Source organism: Panulirus ornatus, chromosome 7, assembly GCF_036320965.1.
Source record: "Panulirus ornatus isolate Po-2019 chromosome 7, ASM3632096v1, whole genome shotgun sequence".
NCBI classification, from domain to species: Eukaryota; Metazoa; Arthropoda; class Malacostraca; order Decapoda; family Palinuridae; genus Panulirus; species Panulirus ornatus.
In genome coordinates, this window is record NC_092230.1 from 43,927,965 (window position 1) to 43,955,333 (window position 27,369).

Here is a 27,369-nt window from a genome sequence, read left to right on the forward strand (position 1 = left end):
ACTCTTCCAAAGTCGTGAAATGAAGGTACGCTTTGTAGGTTATGAACTAAGAATATCTACAGTTATTGGTGTTAAGCTGGTGCCATTACCCCTGGTTATAAGGTAAGTGCATTTTGTCATCGTTTTCCAAAGCTAGGAATTCCAGTCCGTTGTGGTTGGTTTCAGGTGTTTTCCGCTTTATATATATATATATATATATATATATATATATATATATATATATATATATATATATATATATATATATATATATATATATATCCCCATAACTCCCCCATCATCAAAGCCTTGTCCACAGAGCGTCACAAAATCAAGTGTAAGGCCCATTAATATGCGTTCGATGGAACTCCTTATTATCGCTGTAGTTCCACACCACACGAGGGGACTTCACCGTGATCTAAGAGTATATCATTATATGTCGTACGGTCCGTGTGGAAGTGGGGAGGGCCATCACATGTTTGGCGAAGTACGTCGTACGTGAATGTTAGTTATGGTGTCTGCATTCCGTTGCAGGGGAGGCTATGCTCCCTTCCCGGGTATCCTGCGTTGCATTCCTCCATTTGTGAAGGCACACTAACCCTGCGAAGGGAGATGGCAGTGGCGCTCATATTGTTAATCTCCGGTTATCTACAGACGGACCTGCTGTTCTAGGAAGCGGCTGTTTTGATAAAAAAAAAAAAAAGGCAGATTTTTGGAAACGATTGTTGAATCGTTTAGCAGTACCCACGCGGCGTATCCTCCTTAGAACGGGATATATGTATATATATATATATATATATATATATTTAATGTATGTATGACTCATGGTGAGGTGCCTGAGGATTGGCGGAATGCGTGCATAGTGCCATTGTACAAAGGCAAAGGGGATAAGAGTGAGTGCTCAAATTACAGAGGTATAAGTTTGTTGAGTATTCCTGGTAAATTATATGGGAGGGTATTGATCGAGAGGGTGAAGGCATGTACAGAGCATCAGATTGGGGAAGAGCAGTGCGGTTTCAGAAGTGGTAGAGGATGTGTGGATCAGGTGTTTGCTTTGAAGAATGTATGTGAGAAATACTTAGAAAAGCAAATGGATTTGTATGTAGCATTTATGGATCTGGAGAAGGCATATGATAGAGTTGATAGAGATGCTCTGTGGAAGGTATTAAGAATATATGGTGTGGGAGGCAAGTTGTTAGAAGCAGTGAAAAGTTTTTATCGAGGATGTAAGGCATGTGTACGTGTAGGAAGAGAGGAAAGTGATTGGTTCTCAGTGAATGTAGGTTTGCGGCAGGGGTGTGTGATGTCTCCATGGTTGTTTAATTTGTTTATGGATGGGGTTGTAAGGGAGGTAAATGCAAGAGTCCTGGAAAGAGGGGCAAGTATGAAGTCTGTTGGGGATGAGAGAGCTTGGGAAGTGAGTCAGTTGTTGTTCGCTGATGATACAGCACTGGTGGCTGATTCATGTGAGAAACTGCAGAAGCTGGTGACTGAGTTTGGTAAAGTGTGTGGAAGAAGAAAGTTGAGAGTAAATGTGAATAAGAGCAAGGTTATTAGGTACAGTAGGGGTGAGGGTCAAGTCAATTGGGAGGTGAGTTTGAATGGAGAAAAACTGGAGGAAGTGAAGTGTTTTAGATATCTGGGAGTGGATCTGTCAGCGGATGGAACCATGGAAGCGGAAGTGGATCATAGGGTGGGGGAGGGGGCGAAAATTTTGGGAGCCTTGAAAAATGTGTGGAAGTCGAGAACATTATCTCGGAAAGCGAAAATGGGTATGTTTGAGGGAATAGTGGTTCCAACAATGTTGTATGGTTGCGAGGCGTGGGCTATGGATAGAGATGTGCGCAGGAGGATGGATGTGCTGGAAATGAGATGTTTGAGGACAATGTGTGGTGTGAGGTGGTTTGATCGAGTAAGTAACGTAAGGGTAAGAGAGATGTGTGGAAATAAAAAGAGCGTGGTTGAGAGAGCAGAAGAGGGTGTTTTGAAATGGTTTGGGCACATGGAGAGAATGAGTGAGGAGAGATTGACCAAGAGGATATATGTGTCGGAGGTGGAGGGAACGAGGAGAAGAGGGAGACCAAATTGGAGGTGGAAAGATGGAGTGAAAAAGATTTTGTGTGATCGGGGCCTGAACATGCAGGAGGGTGAAAGGAGGGCAAGGAATAGAGTGAATTGGAGTCATGTGGTATACAGGGGTTGACGTGCTGTCAGTGGATTGAATCAAGGCATGTGAAGCGTCTGGGGTAAACCATGGAAAGCTGTGTAGGTATGTATATTTGCGTGTGTGGACGTGTGTATGTACATGTGTATGGGGGGGGGGGTTGGGCCATTTCTTTCGTCTGTTTCCTTGCGCTACCTCGCAAACGCGGGAGACAGCGACAAAGTATAAAAAAAAAAAAAAAAAAAAAAAAAAAAAAATATATATATATATATATATATATATATATATATATATATATATATATATATATATATATATATATGTATATATATAATCTTGGAATCGTGCACTTGAGTCATACCCGTCATTGCCCTTTTGGACTGATTTATTTTGATCACAGAGAACATGGTTGTCCACGCCATTGCTCCATTGATCTGTTGACATGACCTTATGTATTTCTGTGGTGTGAACATGATTACATGTATTATTGTAGTGTAAAGCTGTTGATTACATATTGCTGTAACGTATACCTGTTATGACCTTATATATTGCTGTAGTGTAAACCTGTTGACATGACCTTGTATATTTCTGTTGTGTAAACCTGTTGACATGATCACATGTATTACTGTAATGTAAAGTTGTTGTGATTACATATTGCTGTAACGTAAACCTGTTAACATGATCTTATATATTTCTGTAGTGTAAGTCTGTTGACATGATCGTATGTACATCTGTGATGCAGCCTTATCATAACTGTATCACATGCAGCTGTAATGTAAACCTATTAGCTTGATCTGGATATTGTTCTTCTGTAAACCTGGTCGACATATGATCTTATGAATTGCCGTAAGGTAAACCAATCAACAAGATCCAATCATATAGTTTAATGCAAAACAAAAGCCTTATTCGTGAATTTGTATCATAAGCGAATTCTGTTTATGTCCCAGATTATTACAAGTTTTTATGTGATTTACGTAATTTCGGATGGCGTTTGTCTGCGCCATACAGTCTCGGGTTCCTCTGATCAACTTCAAGCTTGTAAAAGACATTGTTTTCCAGGGTACACAGATTGAATGAGGTGGGGTCACTGTTAAGCTGGAGGCATTTTTTTTTTTTTTTTTTTTTTTTTTGAGCCTGTTGCCTTGAGCTGGGGGTGAGTGGGTTGGCGGATGTCCTGTGTGTAAAAGCTCGTGTTCTTCGAAGCCATTCTCTGTGTCTACTCCGAGCTTGTCGAACTATGTTGCCGGGTTCCTGTAGGCGCCGAGGAAGAGGACGTTCTTGGTGGCTTTGTCGCGGATGAGGAAGAGGAACGGCCTGTTGCAGTTGAAAGGGATGGAGGCCGGGCTCACAATGCGATCGATCAGTACCGCCGTGGATGCCCCCGCCTCCGTTCCCCTCTCGTGCACCGCCACGAACGACTTGTGGATGGCCTTGGACACGAAGAGCTGCGTGTCCTCCACGAAGTCGGTCAGGTCGGCAGCCTGAAGGCTGAAGAGGTCTACCACGCCCAGGTTCTGCAGGGCCTGTTGGAAGGATGGGTAGGGGTTTAGAGGTTGCAGATCACAAGATGAGCTACCCCCCCCCCCCCTCTCTCTCTCTCTGTCTCTCTCTTCACACACACACACACACACACACACGTACCGTTTTCAGTTCGTCCTTGTAGGTGTGCTTCATTTCGAACTTGGGCAGCTGGAGTTCCACGTAGGTGTTCTGGAGGCCCGTGTCCAGCACCGCGTGAAGGTTTGCCCCGTTCATGGCCTTGACCATCTTCTGGAAGCCCTGTGGGCCCTCCTCCGTCGGCAGGAGCAGCACCATGGACATATTGTGTCCAAGGTAGGGCACGTCCAGCACGCGGGCCCTCAGCTCCTGCGACTCGCCTGGGACGCAGACGGGGGTAAATGCAAGAGAAATGGTGTGATGTTAGAACCTCCGGGGACTACCCAAGACTTTCGTGTTGATGAACTGGTAGGATAGAACAGCACTGGGGGGGATGAGGAGGAGGGGGTGGTACTGATCTATGAATACGAGAAAAAAAAAAAAAAGAAATGACCGTAAGTCAGGGCTGAGAAGTGGCAGAGATGGGTTGGGGGAGGGAGACATGTCTGGCAACGTCCTTACGAAAGGATCGAATCTTAGAAGCCCAGTGTCTAGTGATTCACTAGATGGGCTTTCTTGAATCACTTGTGTATAAACCTTGCAACACAGCATAGTTCCTGCCAGTGAAACAAAGTTAGGCTAATGAACGGAATAAAAGAACAAAAGAAAAAAAAGTCAAATTGTACAGTTGTGGGTCTAATGACATTCAGTTTGTTTTTAAATGATGGGGGAAAAACGTTTTATAAACGTTCACGGGTAACTGACCTGGAACGTTCAAGGTGTGACTGAGGTCATGAATTAAGCTATTAAAGGGCGACTCGCAGCGATAAGACGGACGAGGGAATCCACCACCACTGTCTGCCGTGCTACGGACAACACTGTACTGGAGGGATGTTCCAGAGAAGACCCATGGAAGTCACTGAGAGTGACACAGGAACTTGGGGAATACCTAATAACTGACATCAGATGGAAATACTGTTTGAGAGAAAAAAGAAATAACCTCTTTTTTTTTCTTCTTAAGCGGCATACGAATATAAAGATGGCATTATCTTCATGTCACAAGGCAAGTCAAGTTTCACGTAAAGGCTTTGTAGAGGTGGTATAACTCGGGCAGGATCGGAACTAGTGATCAGATAAGCGTTTGCCATACGACGCAGGCCTCACTAAAAGCCATGAGCCATTTGTAACCTCAATATACCTTGGATCAGAGCGGTGCAAACTCAGTATATACACATTCATCTTTCAATGTTTCCCCCCCCCCCTCTAAGATGGGCGAGCAGTTAAACATTCGCAGCATTGCCTCATAAAACCCCGTAAGGTTCTGCCTGGACTCACCGTATCCGAAATAGGCCTCATTTATCATCATACTGACGGGGACGGGCTGCTGCTGCTGCTGCTCCTGTTGCTGCTGCTGCTGCTGCTCCTGTTGCTGCTGCTGCTGCTGTTGCTGTTGTGGCACGACGTAGAACGGTTTCTCTTGGATGTCGTAGGAGTTGAATGGGTTGCGCCAGGTGCCGTTGAAGTAGACGGCGTTCACCAGGGCCATGACGGTGCTCTGCAGGTCCCGGGCGGTGACGATATCCTTGATGCGGCCGTGGGTGTTGTTGGAGACGAAGCTGTTGATGGCCTGGGCCGCCCCGTTGGTCTGCAAACGGTAAACGGCTTGTGAGAGAGAGAGAGCGTGAATGATGTGGCCCTGGCTAATGCAGAATGCCGTCTCAACTAACATAAGAATCAACCTTTAGCTTGTCAGATCGAGATGATGGAAGCCTTGAAGAATTCTAGACACTTAAGTTAGATCAACTCTTCCTCACCTTCTCATCAGGTCTTAAGATAAATGAATGTCAGTCTTTTCAGATGGTCCCCATTAGATTTGTCTCTCAATCGCTGGGAATCACCAGCTTGATTGCTTATGTTGTGCAGAGTAGTCCAGTACTCTCTCCATTCTCTGGATGTAGGAGCCACCATTACCTAACCCTATCAAGATACGTGACCAGTATGATGCATCTAGCACCACCCTCTCAAGACGTAAGTAACCCCATCAATGCATCACTAGTATGGCAAATCCAAGTTACGTCTTAAGAAATGATAAAGGACTCGGAACCATCATCATCATCATCATCAGAGCGAGACAACAGATAGTAGACTCGGGAAAAGCTACTCTGTCTTATTAACACCATCACAGAAGCTCTCGTAGTCCACGACGGGCGACCTTCAGTCAACCTACAGCATTGTAAATAGGGAGGAGACGAGGTCCAGGAGAGGAGAACAAGGATTGGGTGCAGGGCGACGAGGACGTGGTGTATGGGGACAAGAACGAGGTGAAGGGAATGAAAAGGAGGTTCAAGGAACGAAGAAGAAGGAGGAGGAAAAGACACGTTACTCACGTCTCCAAAATCGATCTCCCTGAGGTCTCGGAACAGATCCTGGATGCAGCTCCTCAAGTTGAGGTGGGAGTCGAAGTACACACGGTTGGCCACACCCACTTTGAAGGGCCAGTCGCTGGGTCGCTGCTGGTACCTGTAGGTCAGTGGTAGTGTTAGTGGTAGAAGAAGACAGGATATTGATAACGTGCTGACGATAATGGTGCTGATTATTGGTGACTATATGACCATAGCTAAAGGTTATTCCTGGTTAAGAAGTCATCATTACCACTATGACGTTACGTTCACCATAGCGACAGAGTTTTGACCCTCTTCAGATCCGGAGGAAATGCATTTTCCCAGAAGCAAGTTGATTATTGTTCAGTGGCTACTCATCGTACTGAGTTGAAGGGGAAAATAAAATGTTCTCAAAGACTTTGAATGGGTCGTTGATATTTGGATATATCATTCATGATATTGAAAAAAAGAAAACGTTGTGATCATTGTCCTCATGGGAGAACTTGTGGACGTCGCATCTTTCGAGATGTCGGAGACCACGACGTAGTTAGTACTTCCACACGAGTCCCTTAGAGATGGCCAGACTTTAAGAATTTGAAGAGAAGATAGTCAGCAGTAGACCCTGGCTCACGGAGATCAACCTTACTGGCTGATGATAGAAATGGAGATTTCAAAGCGTTTCTGAGGGTAAGAATTGAGCAGAGATTCCAAGATGTTTGGAGCAGTAGAAGTAAGGGATACGGTACGAATCAGGAAAAGCAGAGGTTTGAACCAGCGTATGGATCCAAGAGGAAGAAAAAATGTTGGTCTTGAGACAGGCGATTTAGATGAGCAAGCACATGGCACACATGCAATCTTGTTAAGGTAGAGGCAAAATAGACGAACAAGCAAAGGCGCAAGCTCATTGAGAAAAGAAGCGATATAGACGAGCAAGCACAGGTACCATCTCGTTAAGGCAGAGGCGAAATAGAGGAGCAAGCACAGGCGCAAGCTAGATGAGAAAGAGGTATTATAGACGAGCAAGTACAGGCGCAAGCTAGATGAGAAAGAGGTGATATAGACGAGCAAGTGTAGGTACAAGTTCGTTGAGGCAGAGGTGATATAGACGAGCAAGCACAGATACAAGCTCGTTAAGGCAGAGGCGATATAGACGAGCAAGTACAGGCGCAAGCTGACACAATCTTTTTGGAAACATGGAGGAATACCATCCGGTCCGTTTGCTTCATCCATCTCAATAGGGAGGAGAATATATTAATGATCATAAGGTGTGTGAAGAGTATATTAAGAATGATGATTTGAGAATCGTCTAGAGTAGAATAAGTGGAAACGAGGGAGCCGGAGTTTGGCTTTGATTTAAAGTAAGATATCTATCTCTCTGTACTATCTTCCTATCAAGGAACAGGAGTGAGAGAGAGAGAGAGGGAGAGAGAGAGATCTATCGTCGAAGACTTTGTTGTTAAAGGACTAGAAATATTTACATAGTGGCTGATGTTGTTGGGTCATGAATTCGACACAGCCGTCACTCGAATACTTGCCTCTCCTCCTGGGCGTTCAGCAGTTTGTGGGTGGAAGTCTTGCTCGTGAACCTCAGCGCCGTCTCGAGTTCTCGCTTCGTGTTGCCATTTGAGCCGAGGTAGGTCATGGCGAAGGCCGACCAGATGCTGTAAGGTGAGAAGAAGACGTTGTCGAGCGAGTTGGCTGGGGAGAGCTGCCCGAAGAGGTCAAGGCCGAAGTCCGTGATGCGGATGAGGTCTGTGTCCACCTGGGTTCCCTTGGTGTTCTCCGTGAGGCATTGTGGCTGGACGCCTCCGGCTGTTGCTAGGGCGGCCAACACCGCCGCCACCACCACCGCTTGCAACCTCATGTCCCTGTTAAGAAACTTGTGTATTAATCATAACGCCGGAAATATATAGATACATTAAGACATATTGAACCCCTACGGCTCTTACCCTGAAGACATTCCCAAACCATTCTTCCGCCTTCCCCTTGAGCTTGGCTCCACTGACGGCCAGAAACACCCAGGTTCCTCTCCTCAAACATACCACTTTGACTCTTCCCTTCTTGTTTACATCCATCCCCACGCGTTCAGACGCCCCCCCAACCCCAACCAGCTGCCTGAACCTTCGAGTAGGATGGACACCTCTTCGCTTGCCTCCTTATTCTGTTCCCACTTTTTTGTTCTTTGTTTAGGGACTGAAGTAAATATGCGGGAGGGTTTCCAACCCCTCCTCGTGTTAGTCGCCCTCCCCGACACGAAGGGAATACGTGGGGAATATTCGTTCTCCCCTCTTCCCAGGTGGGGGTGGGGGTGTACATAGATTGGATTGGTGGATGAGAATGTTTGCATTTCTCACGAAATGTTCACTCTTGTTCCAGAGCTACAAGTGGCGGCTTCCAGGCGTTATAGGCTCCAGTCGTGTGACCTGGGCCTGACCCGCTGCTGGAGGACGTGTCATGACCTCACCAGCTGTGGTTGTGACGTGTCGTTAAGCTGTGGTCATGAAATGTCACCACAGGTGTGGTCAGGACATGTCACCACAGGTGTGGTCAGGACATGTCACCACAGGTGTGGTCAGGACATGTCACCACAGGTGTGGTCATGAAATGTCTCCACAGGTGTGGTCAAGACATGTCACCACAGGTGTGGTCAAGACATGTCACCACAGGTGTGGTCAGGACATGTCACCACAGGTGTGGTCATGAAATGTCTCCACAGGTGTGGTCAAGACATGTCACCACAGGTGTGGTCAGGACATGTCACCACAGGTGTGGTCAGGACATGTCACCACAGGTGTGGTCAAGACATGTCACCACAGGTGTGGTCAGGACATGTCACCACAGGTGTGGTCATGAAATGTCACCACAGGTGTGGTCAGGACATGTCACCACAGGTGTGGTCAGGACATGTCACCACAGGTGTGGTCAGGACATGTCACCACAGGTGTGGTCAGGACATGTCACCGCAGGTGTGGTCATGACACGTCACCAGGCTAGGGAGCCAAGTCACGTCACCAGCTGTGGTTCAACAAGTTCCACCAGGTGGAGAGCCGGCTGTGTGGTGGGTGTGTGAGGGAGACGGCCCCGAGCCTGGCCGGGCGAGTGTTATCTTGTAGACAGGATGTCCGTTGCATTCCCCACGCTGGTGCTGCCCTACACAGCCCGACCATCACCACCACTACAGTCATCACCATCACCACTACAGTCATCACCATCACCACTACAGTCATCACCACCACCACTACAGTCATCACCATCACCACTACAGTCATCACCATCACCACTACAGTCATCACCACCACCACTACAGTCATCACCATCACCACTACAGTCATCACCATCACCACTACAGTCATCACCATCACCACTACAGTCATCACCATCACCACTACAGTCATCACCATCACCACTACAGTCATCACCATCACCACTACAGTCATCACCATCACCACTCATCACCACCATTAGTCATCACTACCACTACAGTCATCACACCACTACATTCATCACCACCACTGCATTCATCACCACCACTGTAGTCATCACACAGCAACCCCACCATCACCACCACTACAGTCATCACCATCACTATAGGCATCACACCACAGCCCCACCATCACCACCACTACAGTCGTCACACCACAGTCATCACCACCACTATAGTCATCACACCGCAACCACACCATCACCACCACTACAGTCATCACATCACTACAGTCATCATCACTATAGGCATCACACCACAACCCCACCATCACCACCACTACAGTCATCACCACCACAGCCCCACCATCACCACCACTACAGTCATCACCACCACCAACCAGCCCTCGTATTGTTTCTGGCCCTGTACATCATCACCACCGAGGACACACCTTTGCTGAAGCAAACGTTACAAGCATAATCACACACACACATACACACACACACAGTCGTATGTCAACACTTACGGTATAAGAACTTCACTCAGGAAGAGAGGCGCTCCAACCGGGCTGGAAGCTCCCAATGCACTGAATAGACTCTCCACACTGTGCCCCGACGTCTCTCTTCCCCCCCCCCACACACACACACATGTATGTATGTATGTTTATATATGTATGTCGCTAACGTCATCACCGTTCACTCACCCGGCGTGGCGTGCGTGCGTGCGTGTTGTGTCTGCACCTCACGGCTGTCGTGTCTAGACTGGTACGACTTCTTAGGACGTACGTGTGCTGGAGGACTGTTCCTTCGTCTCCCGGCTGGTGGGAGGAGGCGAGACGTGATGATCGGTGAACGATATATAATAATGTGAGGGGTTAAGCAAGGAGTCCGGGCCGTGGTAAAACCCTGGGGATTGCCCAAGTTCTGTGAACTCTCCAGGTGTGTACAGCACTGTCATGCTTCCCAGTGTCTGGGGGGATGATATCTCTGTCCCCGGGTAGGTTTCTGATCGTCTGATACCCTCCTGATGGGCCACGTGTTATATGGCTGTGTGGCAGGGGAGGGAGACCCTCGTGTTGCAGTTATGGATGGGTCAGTTGTTATGGTTTTATGGGAAGGGAAGGGGTCTTCGTGTAGCTGTCATGATTGGGCCAGTTGTTATGGTCATATGGGAAGGGAAGGGGTCTTCGTGTTGCAGTCATGGATGGGCCAGTTGTTATAGTTGTATGGGAAGGGAAGGGAAGGGGTCTTCGTGTTGCAGTCATGGATGGGCCAGTTGTTATGGCCATATGGGAAGGGAAGGGGTCTTCGTGTTGCAGTCATGGATGGGCCAGTTGTTATAGTTGTATGGGAAGGGAAGGGGTCTTCGTGTTGCAGTCAGTGATGGGCTGATTGCGGGGAAAGGGCCTCGTGTAGCTGTCATGGTTGTTATGGTTATACGCTTGGCGTGGAGAAGCCTCGTGTTCCCGTCGGTAGCTCATATGATCCACCAAACTGGTACCTCACAGGCGACTGGGTCACCTACCACCTGAAGTGTGATTTTTTTCTTCACATCTTTTCTCGTACTGTTTACAGATTCATCAGCACGTGGACTAACCCTAGATCAGCCATCAAGAGTAAGGCAAGTGGGGGTCTACATCCTTAGGGAAGAAAAGAGGAGAATAGATCAAGGATGAATCATCAGAGAATAAGAGGTTGGAGGTATTCCTTGAAGCTATTGGGAAACCAAGAAGTTAGCGATGAACACAGTTTCGAGGAATAAGTTTGAAGTAAGAAAGTGAGGAGTCGATTAGAATGTCATGGAAGGTGTCATGAGACGAATGAAGGATTTGAGGGACATAAGTATATAGCCAGAGGAAAGAAGATGGAATTTATTGAAGGAAAAAACAAAACAAAAGAATGTGTCTGCCGAGTCTTTCGTAGATGTCGTAGTGGCTGCTCGGAGAGAGGAAATGACCCGAGCACACAAGAGGATCTATTGAACATAGTATGAAGGGAAGAAGAGGATGGGGAGGAGCAAGAGCAGCTACGTGAGTTGATGAACACACGCAGCGCGTCATGGATGGCTGACTTCAGAGGGCAACACACAGACCTGGGGACGTGCAAACACACAGGTGGACACAGAAAATCACGTGAGGTTCTGGAGAGAATACGTTGCCCCGTTAGAGATGGAGCATTGAGGGACGTTCAGTGGGTTGGTTGATCGGAGTTCAGTGGCTTGGTTGATGGGAGGTCAATGACTTGGTTGATGAGAGGTCAATGGCTTGATTGATGTGAGTCCAATGGCAGTTCAACCACTAAGGATCTATTGTAGGTGAGAAGTGGGTGAGGCCATTATGACAAAAGGTGAGTAAGGCATCAGTAGGTTGGGAGACGTATAACACCCCGTTAGATTGGGCTTTGAAGATGACCTTACACCACATGAAGAACATAGAGGAGAGAAGAGAGGAGAGGAATGCTCAATATAGGAATTAGCAGTAGCTATACAGGACTGTCAGACAGGTTCTGTGATGCAAAGGAGAATCGTCGGCTCTTATGGTGAAGAAACTAGACACAAAGATCCTTAAAGACGAAGTAGCAACCGGGAAAGATATTCACCAGGAGTTATAGACCTAGGGAAGAGAGGGAGATAAATACAGAATAATAGAATAAGTAGAAGAAAAAGACAGAACAGGAAACAATATGGCTACCCTCATAACAACCCCCCCAACAGAAAATAGTATGGCTACCCTCATAACACCCCCCCCCCTCCATTTTCCCCGAGGAAAGGGGGTAGAATTGTATGTAAACAACTCGTCAAAACAAATGTCCCATAGATTAGAAAACCCACACACACACACACACACACACTTCAAAACTAACACACCTCCGCTTTCCAACCCCTTACTCATCACCTCTAACCATCTCATGTAAAGAATCGAGCCCTAATGTCGTGTGTTTAGGCCAGGAGAGACGACTACGTGTGGTCATACAGTAACTATGGATGAAATGATGTTTGGGGTGTTATTTGCCACAGAAAACGAAAGCGTGATTATACCTATGCTTGTAGAAAACGAAGGACGCCATTTTAGGGTACCCTCATCTATCTCTTTATCTCTTTGTGTTGGACGTTCCAGTCTTTGTTAGTGTGTCAGATGAAACAGCAGAAGACGGATGCTGGCCTCATGGGCAGTTACGTGCGTGGAGTTATGTGACCTCTGTCAAAGCACTGGACCAGCTGTTTAGGGCGGCGTCAGTGTGGACATTCTCATCGTACGCACTGGCGTATAGTTCATTTTTGTTTAACCTCTGCGTATCGTGATTACCGGGTCTCGTAGTGGAGTAAGTGGCTTTGTCTGCGTCTCTATAACCCGTCGGGAAGGTTTGCGACGCGAGCAGGCACACAAGCTCGTACCAGGGACCTACGACCGTCGCCCACCTTGCTGCTACTATACGTCCTCCGTCGCCAGGGACTAAAACTCCCTGGCCATGTCGTATAGTTGTGTTGATGGTTCACCCTCCCCATCGGAAATACGTACAGCACAATCCAACTTACCCGATTCCGTCGTACACCAGATTGTCGAATGATTTGTACCTGGTCCGGGTTACGAACACACACACACACACACACGCACATGCACGCGCGCGCACGTGTCCCACTGCTGAAGAAATGACACGTCTCTCAGCCACCGAGCGACACGTTGCGTCGCGTCAACAAGGGTATGAATCCTCCACGTCAGACGTGAGTGCGGTTGGCCCCTCCCACCCTCACGCCTCCACACGAGCGTCCGTCCCAGCGAGCAGAGACGACCGACCCTCCCTCCCTCCCTCAACTGTCCACCACAGGAGACGAGAGGAGGAGGAGGAGGAGGGAGAAGGACGGACGACTGGTGTGTGTGTGTGTGTGTGTGTGTGGACCGCAGCGTTACGAGGTCCTCCAGCGTTGACGGTATCATGTAATCCCGAGACTGACTGACTGACTCTCTCTCTCTCTCTCTCTCTCTCTCTCTCTCTCTCTCTCTCTCTCTCTCTAGCAACGCCCCGCCCCGCCCCGTCAAGCCCCGCCCAGTCAAGCCCCGCAGCCCGGCCCCGCCCCACAACAGACTCAGCGGCTGAGTACACCAGCCAAGGTAGGGTGTACTGGCGACTTACTCTTTTGCGATCGACCACGTCATCATTGGATGACGGACGCAGCAAGCAAGCAAACATGCAAGCACCATCCCCTTTTTACCCCTCCCTAATCTGCCTGGGTGTTGGATGCATCATTCCAGACTCCACTGACAGACTGATAGATAGATTTAAATAAAAAAAAAACTTTTCCTGACCACAAAACCTGATCATACTCCAGTGTCGATGTGGTCATCTTACGTATGGATTTCATGGACCCCCCCTGTAGTGTAGTTGGTTAGCACTGCTGACCACGACGCAGTCGCTTTCCGCCCAAGATCGAGCGCCCAGAGTTCGAATCCTGGTTGCGATAGTTGGTCCACAGTTAACCTAGCTGATCATCATCCTCTTGGGGTTCGTCCATTAGTTAGGTACCTGTCCTAGCTAGGACACACACACACACACACAGACACAGACACAGATAGATAGATACAGATATAGATAGATAGATAGTATTGAGATGGCTTAGACTTAGGGCATTCATTTGCCCGTTGGCGTCTCAGCTAACGTAAGAAATGATGTGAAACTATGGACATGAACTTTTTATTTCGTAGATGTTATCCGCATGTAAACTTGTTTACTTATGACAACTTCTTCCGTCAGTTTATTCAAGCAGTCTGTATAATTCACTTCATCTCGGCCTCATACAGTTCAATTTGGGCGTAACGCAATTTGATTTCGGCTTAGTACGGGTCGATTTGAGTCAAGTTATGGTTTTAAGTTCCACTTTTGACTTTGGGGGGGACACAGCGACTTCAGGAAGATATGACTGTTGTGTTGAATACAGGAGTACATCTTTCTCGTTGTCTTGGGTTTGTGTTTTCACTCCTGTCCTCTCTTGGGTTGGGGCCTTTCCTTGTAGACCCTGTCTCCTCCTTAACCATTCTGTCTCTATCTGACTGTCCCCTTCAGAGTCACCGAACTATGTCGCCGGGTTCATGTAGGCGCCGATGAAGAGGACGCTCCTGGTGAAGCTGTCGTGGATGAGGAAGAGGAACGGCCTGTTGCAGGTGAAGACGTGACGCTTGGCACTCCGGTGATACATCAACACCGTGGCTGCCGCCGCCTCCGTTCCTTCCTCGTTCACCTCCACGAACGCCTTGTGGACGGCCCTGGACACGTAGAGCGGCGTGTGCTGCGAGAAGCCGGACATGTTGGCGAGCAGGCTGTTGAAGAGGTCTCGCACGCCCAGGTTCTGCAGGGCCTGTTGGAAGGAGGAAAAGAGAGAGAACGGGGTGTGTCAGTTGAAGAACTCAAGATGAGAGCCCCCCCCTCCCCCCTGCATCTCTCTCTCTCTCTCTCTCTCTCTCTCTCTCTCTCTCTCTCTCTCTCTCTCTCTCTCTCTCTCTCTCTCTCTCTCACCTTCATCAGCTCATCCTCCAGGGTCTTTTCCAACTTGAACCTGGGCAGCTTCAGGTAGACGGTGCGCTCCTGGAGGCCCGTGTCTAGCACCGTGCGGAGGTTGGCCCCGCTCATGGCCGCGACCATCTCCCGGAAACCTTGTGGGCCTTCCTCCGTCGGCAGGAGCAGCACCATGGACATTTCGTTCCCGTTGTACGGCACCTCCAGCACGTGAGCTTTCAGTTGCTGCGACTCGGCTGCGGTGAAAATGAGACGGGTGGGGCAATGCAAGTGGTGATGGAGTATGACAGCTGGCATGGGTTAGTCCAAAGTGTCCATGATGATAGAGTGTTTGGAAGCGAGCATTGGAAAAGATAAGGATCAGTATTGACGATAGTAGGGGACTGTGATCCGTCAGGGCCCAATATTGTGTGAGGGAGTTAAGTGAAGCGACACTGGACGGCAGAGATATGTACGACACGACAAACTTAGTATGACGAGGGGTAACTTAAGAAGCCCGTGCCCTAATTATTGACTGGAGGAGCAAAATGTGTCCTCCTCAAGGGCAAAACCAAGGCTCCACAAGTGCGTTTACAGACCTAACGCTCAAAGGGGAACGACAAAAGGATGAAGAGAATTCCACAGCTTGGCTGTTCGAAGGGGAGGAAGAAGGAGGTATCAGAACGGCCAATCCTCGAATGGCCGGTTCTCCTGCACAGAAACTGTTGGAAGCACCAGCCGCGGGCCCAAGCCTTGAGGGACGGGGACACGAGAACAGTTGCCAAAGGAGTACCTGTAAAAGAATAAGAGACAGAACAACAACATTGCGGCGGACGGAAGGGGAAGGAGGTTGGAGGGAGTGAGGTGATGCCAGGAGAATTTGTAAGACGGAATGGTTTTTGAAGCCACTCTAGTGAATAGAGAAGTGGAGGATGATCCATTCAAAATGTGCGAGTAGTGTTCCACTCTAGTGAATAGAGAAGTGGAGGATGATCCATCCCAGATGTGTGAGTAGTGTTCCACTCTAGTGAATAGAGAAGTGGAGGATGATCCATCCCAAATGTGTGGGTAGTGTTCCACTCTAGTGAACAGAGAAGTGGAGGATGATCATCCAAAATGTGTGAGTAGTAGTCCACACTTGGACGAGTGAAACCCTTGCAGATATGAAATAGCTGCTCACTGGAAATATTATTACCTCCCAGCTTTTGGGAAGTAGATTTTGTTATTTAGATTTTGTGGAGTTTCCACGATAGAGTGGAAAACATAGTCATGGCTATCATGTTAATGCTATCACAGAGTTGAATCGTGGTGATTTGAATCTGAGCAGAGGGAAACAAGCGAGTCATAGAAACTGCTTTTTAGTACTCTTAAGTGTTGCAAGGTAACTGCTGCACAGGTCCGAATTGAGAGGGGGAAATGTGATCATTAGGAGAAAAAGAAATAGTAGAAAAGGAGGGAAAACTGAGTTGAAGTATGTGAAGTGGAATCATCAGCACAAGACGATAAGGATTCGAAGCAGAAGTGCGACGATCGTATAGTGAAGGAAGAAAAATAGGAGGCAATAGGAAAGAACCCTGAGGAACACCATTATTGATTGATAGGACAGGACGCGGGAGTCGCTCCATCGACGACTACCGCAAAGGTACGGCCAGAGAGGGAACTATGCCTTAGAGAAGAGGGAGCAGCATTGGAATCAAAGGAAGGGAGTTTAGAAAGCAAAGACGTATGCCATACCCTCTCAAATACTTTGGGGGATGTCTAGGGTTACGACAAGTGATTCACCAGAATTCCTGAGAGAGGAGGACCAGAGGTGAGTCACATCAGAGAGAAGGCCAAGTAAATCTAGCGCTGCGAAATCCAATCGGGTGATCTGAAAAAAGAAGAAGGGAATGGGCTTCTAAATGCACGAGCAAGTGAGAGCTTAGGAGAGTTTCAAAGACTTTGGAGTTAACTGAAATGAGAGCAATTGGGCGGTAGTTGGAGAGGGTAGAGCGGTCTCCTTTCTTAGGGATGGGCTGCAGCAATGCGTGCTCCCAGGAGGAAAGGAAAAGGCTTGAGTCTTTAGATATAGGCGAGCAAGGTTCGGCGCTAGCTGAGATAAAAACACTCCCATAGAACATGAGGTAGGACGCCAGAGGCATACGCCTTGTCCACCTGGAGCTGGGAGCGTACCTGGAGGACCCTGCGCGAGGAGAATGTAGGAGATGATGTCTTAGGCTTAGAGGGAGGATATGGGGCCTGAAGACTAGAAGCGGAATCATCCAAAGATGCATTAGAGGAGAACGAGATGGATAAAAGAGAGCATCTTTGTTAGTTTGAGAGTTAGCAATAGATTGATCAGGTCGGAAAAGAGAAGGAAAGGTTGAGATACGGAAGTTGTAGATGCTTTTGGTTAAGGAGCGAAAATATTTGTCTGTAGAAGGCAAGTCAGCACGAGCTATGAAGGTTTGCTCGGCTCCGAAGAACAGTTTTGCAATGATTCAGAGCAGAAATGAGATCGGAGTGGGATTCAGGAGGAGCGAAAAAGTTTCATGGCCCGGTACGCACCGTCCGTGATGCGACAGGCGTCAGAACAGGATCAAACCACGACTGAGGTGGAAGAAGATTTAGAAGACGATGGGGGTACAACAGGACTCCATCCCAGCCAAGATAAGCTCTGCTATGCGTTCAGCACAACGCGAGGCATCCCGACTAGAGAGGCACTACCCATCCCAGGGAAAGTCGAAAGAGATACTGCACATGGATAACCCATGAACTCTCCCAAAGTGACAAAGTTGGCGTTTCGAAAGAGGGAGAGAGGATGGAGGTGCCTCATTAGAATGAACAGAACTAAGATTGTGGTCAGTGGACCTTAAGGCGGTATAGAAATGATGTATAAGTAGTGGAAGGGTTCAGAAGTAAACAAGAGGTCCAGTGTGTTCAGAAGAGTCTTCATGACGACCGGGAAGTCTAAGTATGGCGCTTGGTTATCGTTCCGGATCGTTAGGAAGAGACGAAGAAAAAGGCCTCGGCTACACCTGGATCATCCCGGTCAGAATAGAAACCAATCCCCAGTGATGTACAGTCAGACCATACATGTGTAAGTTAGGTATTGGTCAAGTGTTGTGTACGGGGGAAAAAAAGAGGGTGTGGGGTTATGGTTGAATTCCAGCAACCCACACGTGGATGAGACAAAGACAATGAAAAAAAAAAAACCTGCACTTGAAACAGAGTACGTAACAAACGTCGCGGTGCTTGCTCACTGCGTCATCCCTACCATTCCTTTCGAAGCCCGGATGGTAGTACCTCCCTGGTCAGTGGTTGCCTACCACCCACCACTACTACTACTATTACTACAGAATAGCAGCAGTAGGTACCATCGACTACCAACTTCTTTCTTTGCCTTTAGCACAACACGACTATTGAGCGTGAAACCAAGTTAAATCATGTTACGTAAGACACACTCAAAGTGTTTAATCAGTTCGGATTAACCTGGATATACTTTGGATTAGAGCAGTGCAAGCGTAACCAAATATTGTGCTCGTATCTCTCATAGCTACACTTAACATGGACGAGCAGTGAGTCGTGCACAAAATAGATAGCCTCGTGACCCTAATTAGATGTGGCACGTCTCTACTCACCATGTCTATATTTGGCCCCGTTATGCATCATATTGACGGGGACGGACTGCTGTGGCGTGACGTAGAACTGTTCCTCTACGGTACTGGAAGGGTTGAACAGGTTGAGCCAGGTGCCCTTGAAGTAGACGGCGTTCAAGAGGAGCATGACGACGCTGGGCAGGTCCCGGGCGGTGACCATCTCCTTGATGCGGCCGTTGGTGACGCTGGAGACGAAGCTGTTGATGGCCTTCGCCTCGCTGATGGACTGCCAACGGGAAATGGCTAGTGAGGAAAGGTGGTGTCCAGGATAGCAGAGTAGCGGAAAATACAGACAGTGGAAGAACTGGGTGAGGCTGGAAAGATCAGACTTTAGCTGGCACATAAGGATTGGTTGAGAAAGGAATGACAGGGTAAGAGAGAAGTATGGTATTAAGAAGAGTAAGGTTAAGGGCTGAAGAGGGTTTGATGAAATGGTTTGGACTCATGGGGAGGATGAGTGAGGAGAGACTGAATAAGAACGAATACGTGTTAGGAATGGAGAGAACAAGATGGGGTGAAAGATGTTTTGGGTGATCGAGGATTAAACATGCAGGAGGGTGTGAGGCGTGAATGGGATAGGGCGAAATGGAGCAATGTAGTATAAGGGGGGTGGTGACGTGCTGAACCAGGGCAAATGAAGTGGGTAGGGGAACCCACGGGAAAAGCCTGTGGGCTTGGTTGTGGATATCGGGCTCTGCTTCCCGTGTATTATACGGGAGAGCTAGAGGGTGGATATGAGCCAGTAGGGACGTTCATTTATTTTTGACTTTAGCTACACGGGAAACGGCGAACACACACACACACACACACACACACACACACACACACAGACACGTGTGTGTGTGTGTGTATGTGTGTGAATGAATGCTTCCAACTCCACGAGTCCCGTCTTTACTTATAAGGCTACTGCAGCACTCAGGAAGCTGGCCACGTCCACTGGTCAGCACCACGGGTCATAAAGTGTTGTGGTGTGTGTGCGCCTATGTGCAGAGCGTACAGGGCAACTGAGCGGTTCGTGGTTGTGAGCATCGTGAGCGTGAAGGGTCTTGGGATATACTGAAACGGTGTTTGTAGTGTCGTAATGATGGTTGATGTCGAAATCATAAGCGGGAGAATGTGACTCGGGTTTGTCTAGGGAGTGTGCTTTCTGGTGTGTGTATAACTATTAGGCTGGAATTCAAGACTTGAGTTGGAAAGTCGCTTGATTAGTGCCTGCCGGGTTATTCCACTGTCTGAACCCCACACACCGAAAATAAATCACCCGTTTAATGACATAGACATGATGGACATGACCATACCTTCCACTCTGTCCTTGAAACAACAACCACCCCCTCAACCCCTCCAAAAGAAAAGCTAGCTAGGTGGTGTTGTTTAGGTGTCGGTATTTCTCACTCTTGTGAGCAGCTCATATACTTAGAGGTGGCTGGCTCTTCCCACACGTCTCATCGGCGAGAGTAAAACCAAAAAGCCTCCAAAAGGGGGGGGGGGGGGGGGAATCACCTCTCTGCCCCCCGCTCTCTCTCTCTTTCCGTCATCCCACTGCCCTTCGCTACAGGTATATATATCACTCCGGCCTCTGCCTCCCGCGAGTTGTTTGCAAGCGTTACTGTTATTGGTTGCTCAGTTCGTTGGGGAAGTAAAGCTTCACTCTGATTGGCTATCAGACTCGCCCCTTGCCCAGAAACGCCAACAGGCGTCGAGGACAAAGGAGGCGAGAAGGACAAGGGTTAGATGCAGGGGGTCGAGGACGAGCGAGGTGCAGGCGTCGAGGACGAGCGAGGTGCAGGGGTCGAGGACGAACGGACAGAGGTGCAGGGGTCGAGGACGGACGGACGAGGTGCAAGGGTCATGTTACAGGTGGAGGGGGAACAATGACCAGATTCATGAGTACGAAGCGGCAAGTTACTCACGTCCCGAGGGGGTTACTCACATCCCGAGGGGGTTACTCACATCCCGAGGGGGTTACTCATATCCCGAGGGGGGTTACTCACATCCCGAGGGGGTTACTCACGTCCCGAGGGGGGTTACTCACGTCCCGAGGGGGGTTACTCACGTCCCGAGGGGGGTTACTCACGTCCCGAGGGGGGTTACTCACATCCCGAGGAGGGTTACTCACATCCCGAGGGGGGTTACTCACATCCCGAGGGGGGTTACTCACGTCCCGAGGGGGGTTACTCACATCCCGAGGGGGGGTTACTCACGTCCCGAGGGGGGTTACTCACATCCCGAGGGGGGTTACTCACATCCCGAGGGGGGGTTACTCACGTCCCGAGGGAGTTACTCACGTCCCGAGGGGGGTTACTCACATCCCGAGGGGGTTACTCACATCCCGAGGGGGTTACTCACGTCCCAAGGGGGGTTACTCACATCCCGAGGGGGGGTTACTCACGTCCCGAGGGGGTTACCCACATCCCGAGGGGGGTTACTCACATCCCGAGGGGGGTTACTCACGTCCCGAGGGGGTTACTCACATCCCGAGGAGGTTACTCACGTCCCGAGGGGGGTTACTCATATCCCGAGGGGGGGTTACTCACGTCCCGAGGGGGGTTACTCACATCCCGAGGGGGTTACTCACATCCCGAGGGGGGTTACTCACATCCCGAGGGGGTTACCCACATCCCGAGGGGGGGTTACTCACGTCCCGAGGGGGGTTACTCATATCCCGAGGGGAGTTACTCACATCCCGAGGGGGGGTTACTCACATCCCGAGGGGGTTACTCACATCCCGAGGGGGGTTACTCACATCCCGAGGGGGTTACTCACGTCCCGAGGGGGTTACTCACATCCCGAGGGGGTTACTCACATCCCGAGGGGGTTACTCACATCCCGAGGGTTGATTCCTTGGAGCTCGTCCTGAAGGGCGCTCTTGATGTAGCTATCAAGGCGCAGGTTGGAGTCGTAGTATATACGGTTGGCCACACTAAAGGAGTAGTGCGGGTTGTTGGCTCGCCCTCGGTACCTGTAGGGGTAGTAGTGATGGAAGTAGTAGTAGTAGTAGTAGTAGTATTAATAGTGGTGGTAATAGTACTAGAAGTAGTATTAGTAATAATAGTGTTAATAGTGATAGTAGTAGTAGTACTAGTATTAGTAGAAACATTGTTAGTAGTGGAAGTAATAGTAGCAGTACTAGTGGGAGTATTAGTAGTAATAGTGTTAGTAGTAGTAGTGGTAGTAGTAGTAGTGGCATTAGCAGTACCATTAGGAGTATTAGTAGTAATAGTGTTATTAGTGTGGTGGTAGTAGTAGTGTTAGTAGTAGTAGTAGTGGTAGCAATACTAGTAGGAGTATTAGTAGTAATAGTGTTAGTAGTAGTAGTGGTAGTAGTAGTAGTAGCATTAGCAGTACCAGTAGGAGTATTAGTAGTAATAGTGTTAGTAGTGTGGTGGTAGTAGTGGTAGTAGTAGTGTTAGTAGTAGTAGTAGTGGTAGCAGTACTAGTAGGAGTATTAGTAGTAATAGTGTTAGTAATAGTGGTAGTAGTAGTTGTACTAATAGTCCTAGTTATTAGTAACAGTGTTAGTAGCAATGGTAGTGGTAGTTAATAGATAATTAATATGGTGATAATAGTAATGCAAATTATCGATAATAAGAATAGAGATAGTTATGCCTGATCAGTCCTCATCAAATGGTCGTTGCATTAACCACAGACCACCAAAAGAATGAGATATATAGCAATTGAGGAAAACGGGAAGAGCTCCTGCCCATTTGTCGAAGTGTCCCATAAAGAATTTGAAGAAGATACGTTTTCTCTGAAGTGGTTATATATTCATCAGCAACTCAAGCGTATTGACGAAGTAGAAAATCCTGAAAAGAATTTGAATTAGTTGCTGATATGTCAGCACAGCAACCATAATGATATAGACTTATTATGTAGCCCTAACTGTAGGTCAACCAGCCAGCCGTTTTTTGGCTGCTTTGATGATATTTTTGGAACTACAGAAAACGGTAGAGCATATACGAGCGCGCCAGGTGACAACAGAGGGACGGGTCACTTTACCTGTTCTGGTCGCCCTTTCCATGTTTCTCAGATCAGGTGTTTCTTGTTTCCTCAGCTGTGATGTAGCGCCTGGTTTTGTATATATTGTTCAAACTGACTCTGTATACTTGAAAATGGTTTGAGATTCACACTGACTCTGTATCCTTAAAAATGGTTTGAAGTACAGTCTTTCGAAAGCTGGGAGCTTCTGTTTGTCGTTCCAGCGAGATTACTTGATATATATATATATATATATATATATATATATATATATATATATATATATATATATATATATATATATATATATGTGTGTGTGTGTGTGTGTGTGTGTGTGTGGGTGGGTGGGTGGGTGGGTGTGGATGTGTACAGGTTCAGGTATTTCAGTATGACCGAGTTGCCAAGAAAGGTCAGAGGTTAACCTTGAGCCAGGATCATTGCCTAGCCGAGGGACTGAAGAAGCTGGTCTTCACAGAAGAGAAGCAACGTGTGCAAGTTACAGAAAGACACGAAAGAAATTTAGTTAGCAAGCTCGTTGAGGAAGAGGCGAAACAGACGAGCAAGCACAGGCGCAAGCTCGTTCAGGAAGAGGTGAAACAGACGAGCAAGCACAGGCGCAAGCTCGTTGAGGAAGAGGCGAAACAGACGATCAAGCACAGGCGCAAGCTCGTTGAGGAAAAGGCGAAATAGACGAGCAAGCACAGGTGCAAGCTCGTTGAGGAAAAGGCGAAATAGACGAGCAAGCACAGGCGCAAGCTCGTTGAGGAAGAGGTGAAACAGACGAGCAAGCATAGGTGCAAGCTCGTTGAGGAAGAGTCGAAACAGACGAGCAAGCACAGGCGCAAGCTCGTTGAGGAAGAGGTGAAACAGACGAGCAAGTACAAGCGCAAGCTCGTTGAGGAAGAGGCGATATAGACGAGCAAGTACAAGCGCAAGCTTAGACACACAATCTTTTTGGAAACATGGAGGGACATCATCCGGTCTGTCTGTTCCATTCGTCCTTATAGAGAGGAGAATATAATGATGATCATAAGGTGAATGAAAAGTACCTTAAAGGTGATGATTTGAGAATCGTCTGGAGTAGAATAAGAGGAAACGAGGGAGCCGGATTGTGGCTTTGATACTAAGATATCTCGCCATACTGTCCTCAGAACAGGGAATAGGAGAGAGGGAGAGAGAGAGAGAGAGAGAGAGAGAGAGAGAGAGAGAGAGAGAGAGAGAGAGAGAGAGAGAGACCTATTGCTGAAGACGTGGTTGGGTAAGGCCCAGCAGAAGTATCTGCCCGGAGGCAGAAGCGTGAGGTTAGGAGACTTCCCTCGTGCAGTAAAGGAATTCATGCACGACCATAACTATTCATGTACGTAATCCACGTGCTGGAATTAACACACAGACACACACACACACACACACGTACAGACAAAAACACTGCATTACTCACATCGTCTTCAAGGCGTCTAGCAGTCTGTAGGTGGAAGGTTTATCTGTGACCCTCAGAGCCGTCTCAAGCTGCCGTTTCGTGTCGCCATTGGAGCCGAGATAAGCCAGGCTGAGCGCCGTCCAGATGCTGTAAGGTGAGAAGAAAATGTTGCTGGACGAGTTGGCTGGGGAGAGCTGCCTGTAGAGGTCAAAGCCGAAGTCCGTGATGCCGGTGAGGTCCGTGTTGATCTGGCCTCCCTTGTCGTACTCCGTGAAGCAATCTGGGTGAATGCTTCCCACTGTTGCCAGGGCAACAGCCACCACCACCACCACCACTGCCGCCTGCAACCTCATGTTCCTGCCACAAAATATGTCTGTCATTTATATCAGAGAGAGCAGAAGAGGGTGTTTTGAAGTGGTTTGGGCACATGGAGAGAATGAGTGAGGAAAGATTGACCAAGAGGATATATGTGTCGGAGGTGGAGGGAACGAGGAGAAGAGGGAGACCAAATTGGAGGTGGAAGGATGGAGTGAAAAAGATTTTGTGTGATCGGGGCCTGAACATGCAGGAGGTTGAAAGGAGGGCAAGGAATAGAGTGAATTGGAGCGATGTGGTATACCGGGGTTGACGTGCTGTCAGTGGATTGAACCAAGGCATGTGAAGCGTCTGGGGTAAACCATGGAAAGCTGTGTAGGTATGTATATTTGCGTGTGTGGACGTATGTATATACATGTGTATGGGGGGGGGGGGTTGGGCCATTTCTTTCGTCTGTTTCCTTGCGCTACCTCGCAAACGCGGGAGACAGCGACAAAGTATAATAAAAATGAAATAAAATATATATATATATATATATATATATATATATATATATATATATATATATATATATATATATATATATATATCTTGGAAAGGATCACAATTTTGCGCGTGATCAAGATATTCCTATGAGTCCACGGGGAAAATGAAACACGAAAAGTTCCCAAGTGCACTTTCGTGTAATAATCACATCATCAGGGGAGACACAAGAGAGAAATATAACAGTCAGTTGATATACATCGAAGAGACGAAGCTAGGACGCCATTTGGTAAACATGTGATTGTCCAATCACATGTTTACCAAACGATCGTTCAGCCGTTAAAACGAGAAAATGAATTGAAATGAAAAAAAAATATTACCTTGGAGTGAAATGATCAGTAATGACCTAAAGAATACGGAAGACAGTGTCATAGCTGCATATAGTGAAGTCACCAGGATGCTAGGGTCATAGCTTCATATAGTGAAGTCACCAGGATGCTGTGTGTGTCTTAGCTACATGCAGTGATGTCATCCTAGTTAATGCATTGAAGTCACCAGGATGCTGTGTGTGTGTGTGTCTTAACTACATGCAGTGATGTCACCAGGTTGCTTGGTGCAATGAGTGCAAAAAAAAAGAAAGAAAATAAACCCCTTGAATTCACCACAGCTGAACACAATGGGAGTCAGCAGTGTGTTGAGTTTGGCTAGCAAGGAACATCAGGCATATTGGATGCAATACCTACACTTGATAACATCCTGGTTAGACCTGGTTTGGAATACAGTGGTCAGACCTGATTATCAGGGATGAAGTGGGAGGAAAAAAAAAAAAAAAAAAACTAGAACAAGTTCAAAGGAGAGCAACCAGGCTTCTTACTCCCGTCACTGGGAAATCAGCCTTACGTACAAAGACAGAAGGCTTAAACTGTTTCTGTGTTATAACATGATGAAGAAAGGGGAGTGGTGGAAAAAAAAAAAAGTATATATATAAATGCAGCCTCCGGGGTCAAATAGTTTCCAGAACTGCCAGTAACTTGCAGAGACACGATCATGTCATCCCACTAGACCGAGTTTTAACAGCTAGACATACTGGTGTACAAAGGGAGGTGTACGTGTAATGGCAATGGACACATATTTCTTTTCTTCTCCTCCCATTTGTAAAGTGTTGGAACATCAGAAGAAACAGCATCAGATATCATACATGGAAGGACCGTATCATTACCCCTCACACATCAAGGCCACGACAAACTCGTTATCAGTAAGGTATCCTGCCTCCTCGACACGAGAATTTATGTTTATATTTATATATATATATGTTTTATACTTCTCTGTTTCCCGCGTCAGCGAGGTAGCGCAAGGAAACAGACGAAGAACGGCCCAACCCCTCATATATGCACATATACATAAACGCCCATACACGCACATATACATACATTTCAACGTATACATACACAGACATAAAATATATATATATATATATATATATATATATATATATATATATATATATATATATATATATATATAATATAATATATATATATATATATATATATATATATATATATATATATATATATATATATATATATATATATATATATATATATCATCCCTGGGGATAGGGGAGAAAGAATACTTCCCACGTATTCCCTGCGTGTCGTAGAAGGCGACTAAAAGGGAAGGGAGCGGGGGGCTGGAAACCCTCCCCTCTCGTTTTTCATTTTCCAAAAGAAGGAACAGAGAAGGGGGCCAAGTGAGGATGATCCCTCAAAGGCTCAGTCCTCTGTTCTTAACGCTACCTCGCTAACGCGGGAAATAGCGAATAGTATGAAAAAATATATATATAAACCGGTCTCTTTCAGCGTCCAGACCCGTCCAGTGAGACCCATTATAGATTTAGTGGGGGGAACTTTACTCTCTCACTTACCTGTGCAATTTCTATGGCAGCATTTTCCACGGCATGCTACAGCACTCGGTGTTCAGTCATGATTTTTTTTACACTCTCAGTCTTTGCGGCGGGAGCCCTGCTAGCAGGTTGAGCCGGAGGGAGAGGTGGATGGGGGAGTTGATGGACCGACCCATGTCGACCAAGATTCCGCTTTACGTCAGGTGCACATAGCCTCGCAATGATGAACCATCAAGTCTCCTGTCATCCCGATCCTCCCACGTGACCACTACAGTCATCCATACCATCACCACTACAGTCATCATCACCATCACCACTACAGTCATCATCACCATCACCACTACAGTGATCATCGCCATCTAGGCCTGGCATAGCGCCGCTATCATCACTACGGTCAACACGACCATTATCATCACTACTCTCCATACCTATACAGTTGATCACTTCATTTATACAAAGTCTCACATTATGTCCACTTGGAAAAACAATTATCTATATCTATCTATCTATCTATCTATCTATCTATCTATCTATCTATCTATGTCTCACATACACCCAACAAATTTATATCTTAGTTACATTTCTAAAGACGGTGTTACGACAGCGAA

At 47.4% G+C, this 27,369-nt stretch overlaps 3 protein-coding genes across 3 annotated transcripts in view; 1 reads left to right on the plus strand and 2 right to left on the minus strand.

Moving 5' to 3' along the window:
• Positions 1-4: 4 nt before the first annotated feature.
• Positions 5-27,369, plus strand: part of LOC139749583 (serine protease inhibitor 88Ea-like) — a 142,067-nt gene continuing 114,702 nt past the window's right edge. The window contains exon 1 of the mRNA XM_071663654.1: positions 5-102. Coding sequence (XP_071519755.1) covers positions 20-102 — 83 coding nt within the window. The 5' untranslated portion in view covers positions 5-19. The remainder of the gene's footprint in view (positions 103-27,369) is intronic.
• Positions 3,013-10,131, minus strand: LOC139749580 (leukocyte elastase inhibitor-like). The gene is made up of 6 exons (XM_071663650.1): positions 10,068-10,131; positions 7,656-7,988; positions 6,127-6,259; positions 5,075-5,384; positions 3,785-4,020; positions 3,013-3,666 (listed from the first exon to the last, which is right to left on the minus strand). Exons 2-6 carry the CDS (start codon positions 7,982-7,984, stop codon positions 3,379-3,381), a joined length of 1,296 nt encoding a protein of 431 aa, XP_071519751.1. The 5' UTR covers positions 7,985-7,988; positions 10,068-10,131; the 3' UTR covers positions 3,013-3,378.
• Positions 14,469-27,369, minus strand: part of LOC139749651 (uncharacterized) — a 37,884-nt gene continuing 24,983 nt past the window's right edge. Inside the window, exons 9-13 of the mRNA XM_071663821.1 lie at positions 24,079-24,414; positions 21,489-21,624; positions 18,648-18,891; positions 15,049-15,284; positions 14,469-14,890 (exon numbers count right to left, since the gene is read on the minus strand). Of these exons, the coding sequence (XP_071519922.1) occupies positions 14,609-14,890; positions 15,049-15,284; positions 18,648-18,891; positions 21,489-21,624; positions 24,079-24,414 (1,234 nt within the window). The 3' untranslated portion in view covers positions 14,469-14,608. The remainder of the gene's footprint in view (positions 14,891-15,048; positions 15,285-18,647; positions 18,892-21,488; positions 21,625-24,078; positions 24,415-27,369) is intronic.

Coding starts and splice junctions, on each gene's coding strand:
- LOC139749580 (XM_071663650.1), bottom strand. CDS start 7,984: ATGAGGTTGCAAGCGGTGGTGGTGGCGGCGGTGTTGGCCGCCCTAGCA. Junction 4,021..5,074: donor TGAGGCCTATTTCGGATACG/GTGAGTCCAGGC, acceptor TCTGCGTCCCAG/GCGAGTCGCAGGAGCTGAGG. Junction 3,667..3,784: donor ACAAGGACGAACTGAAAACG/GTACGTGTGTGT, acceptor TCCTTCCAACAG/GCCCTGCAGAACCTGGGCGT.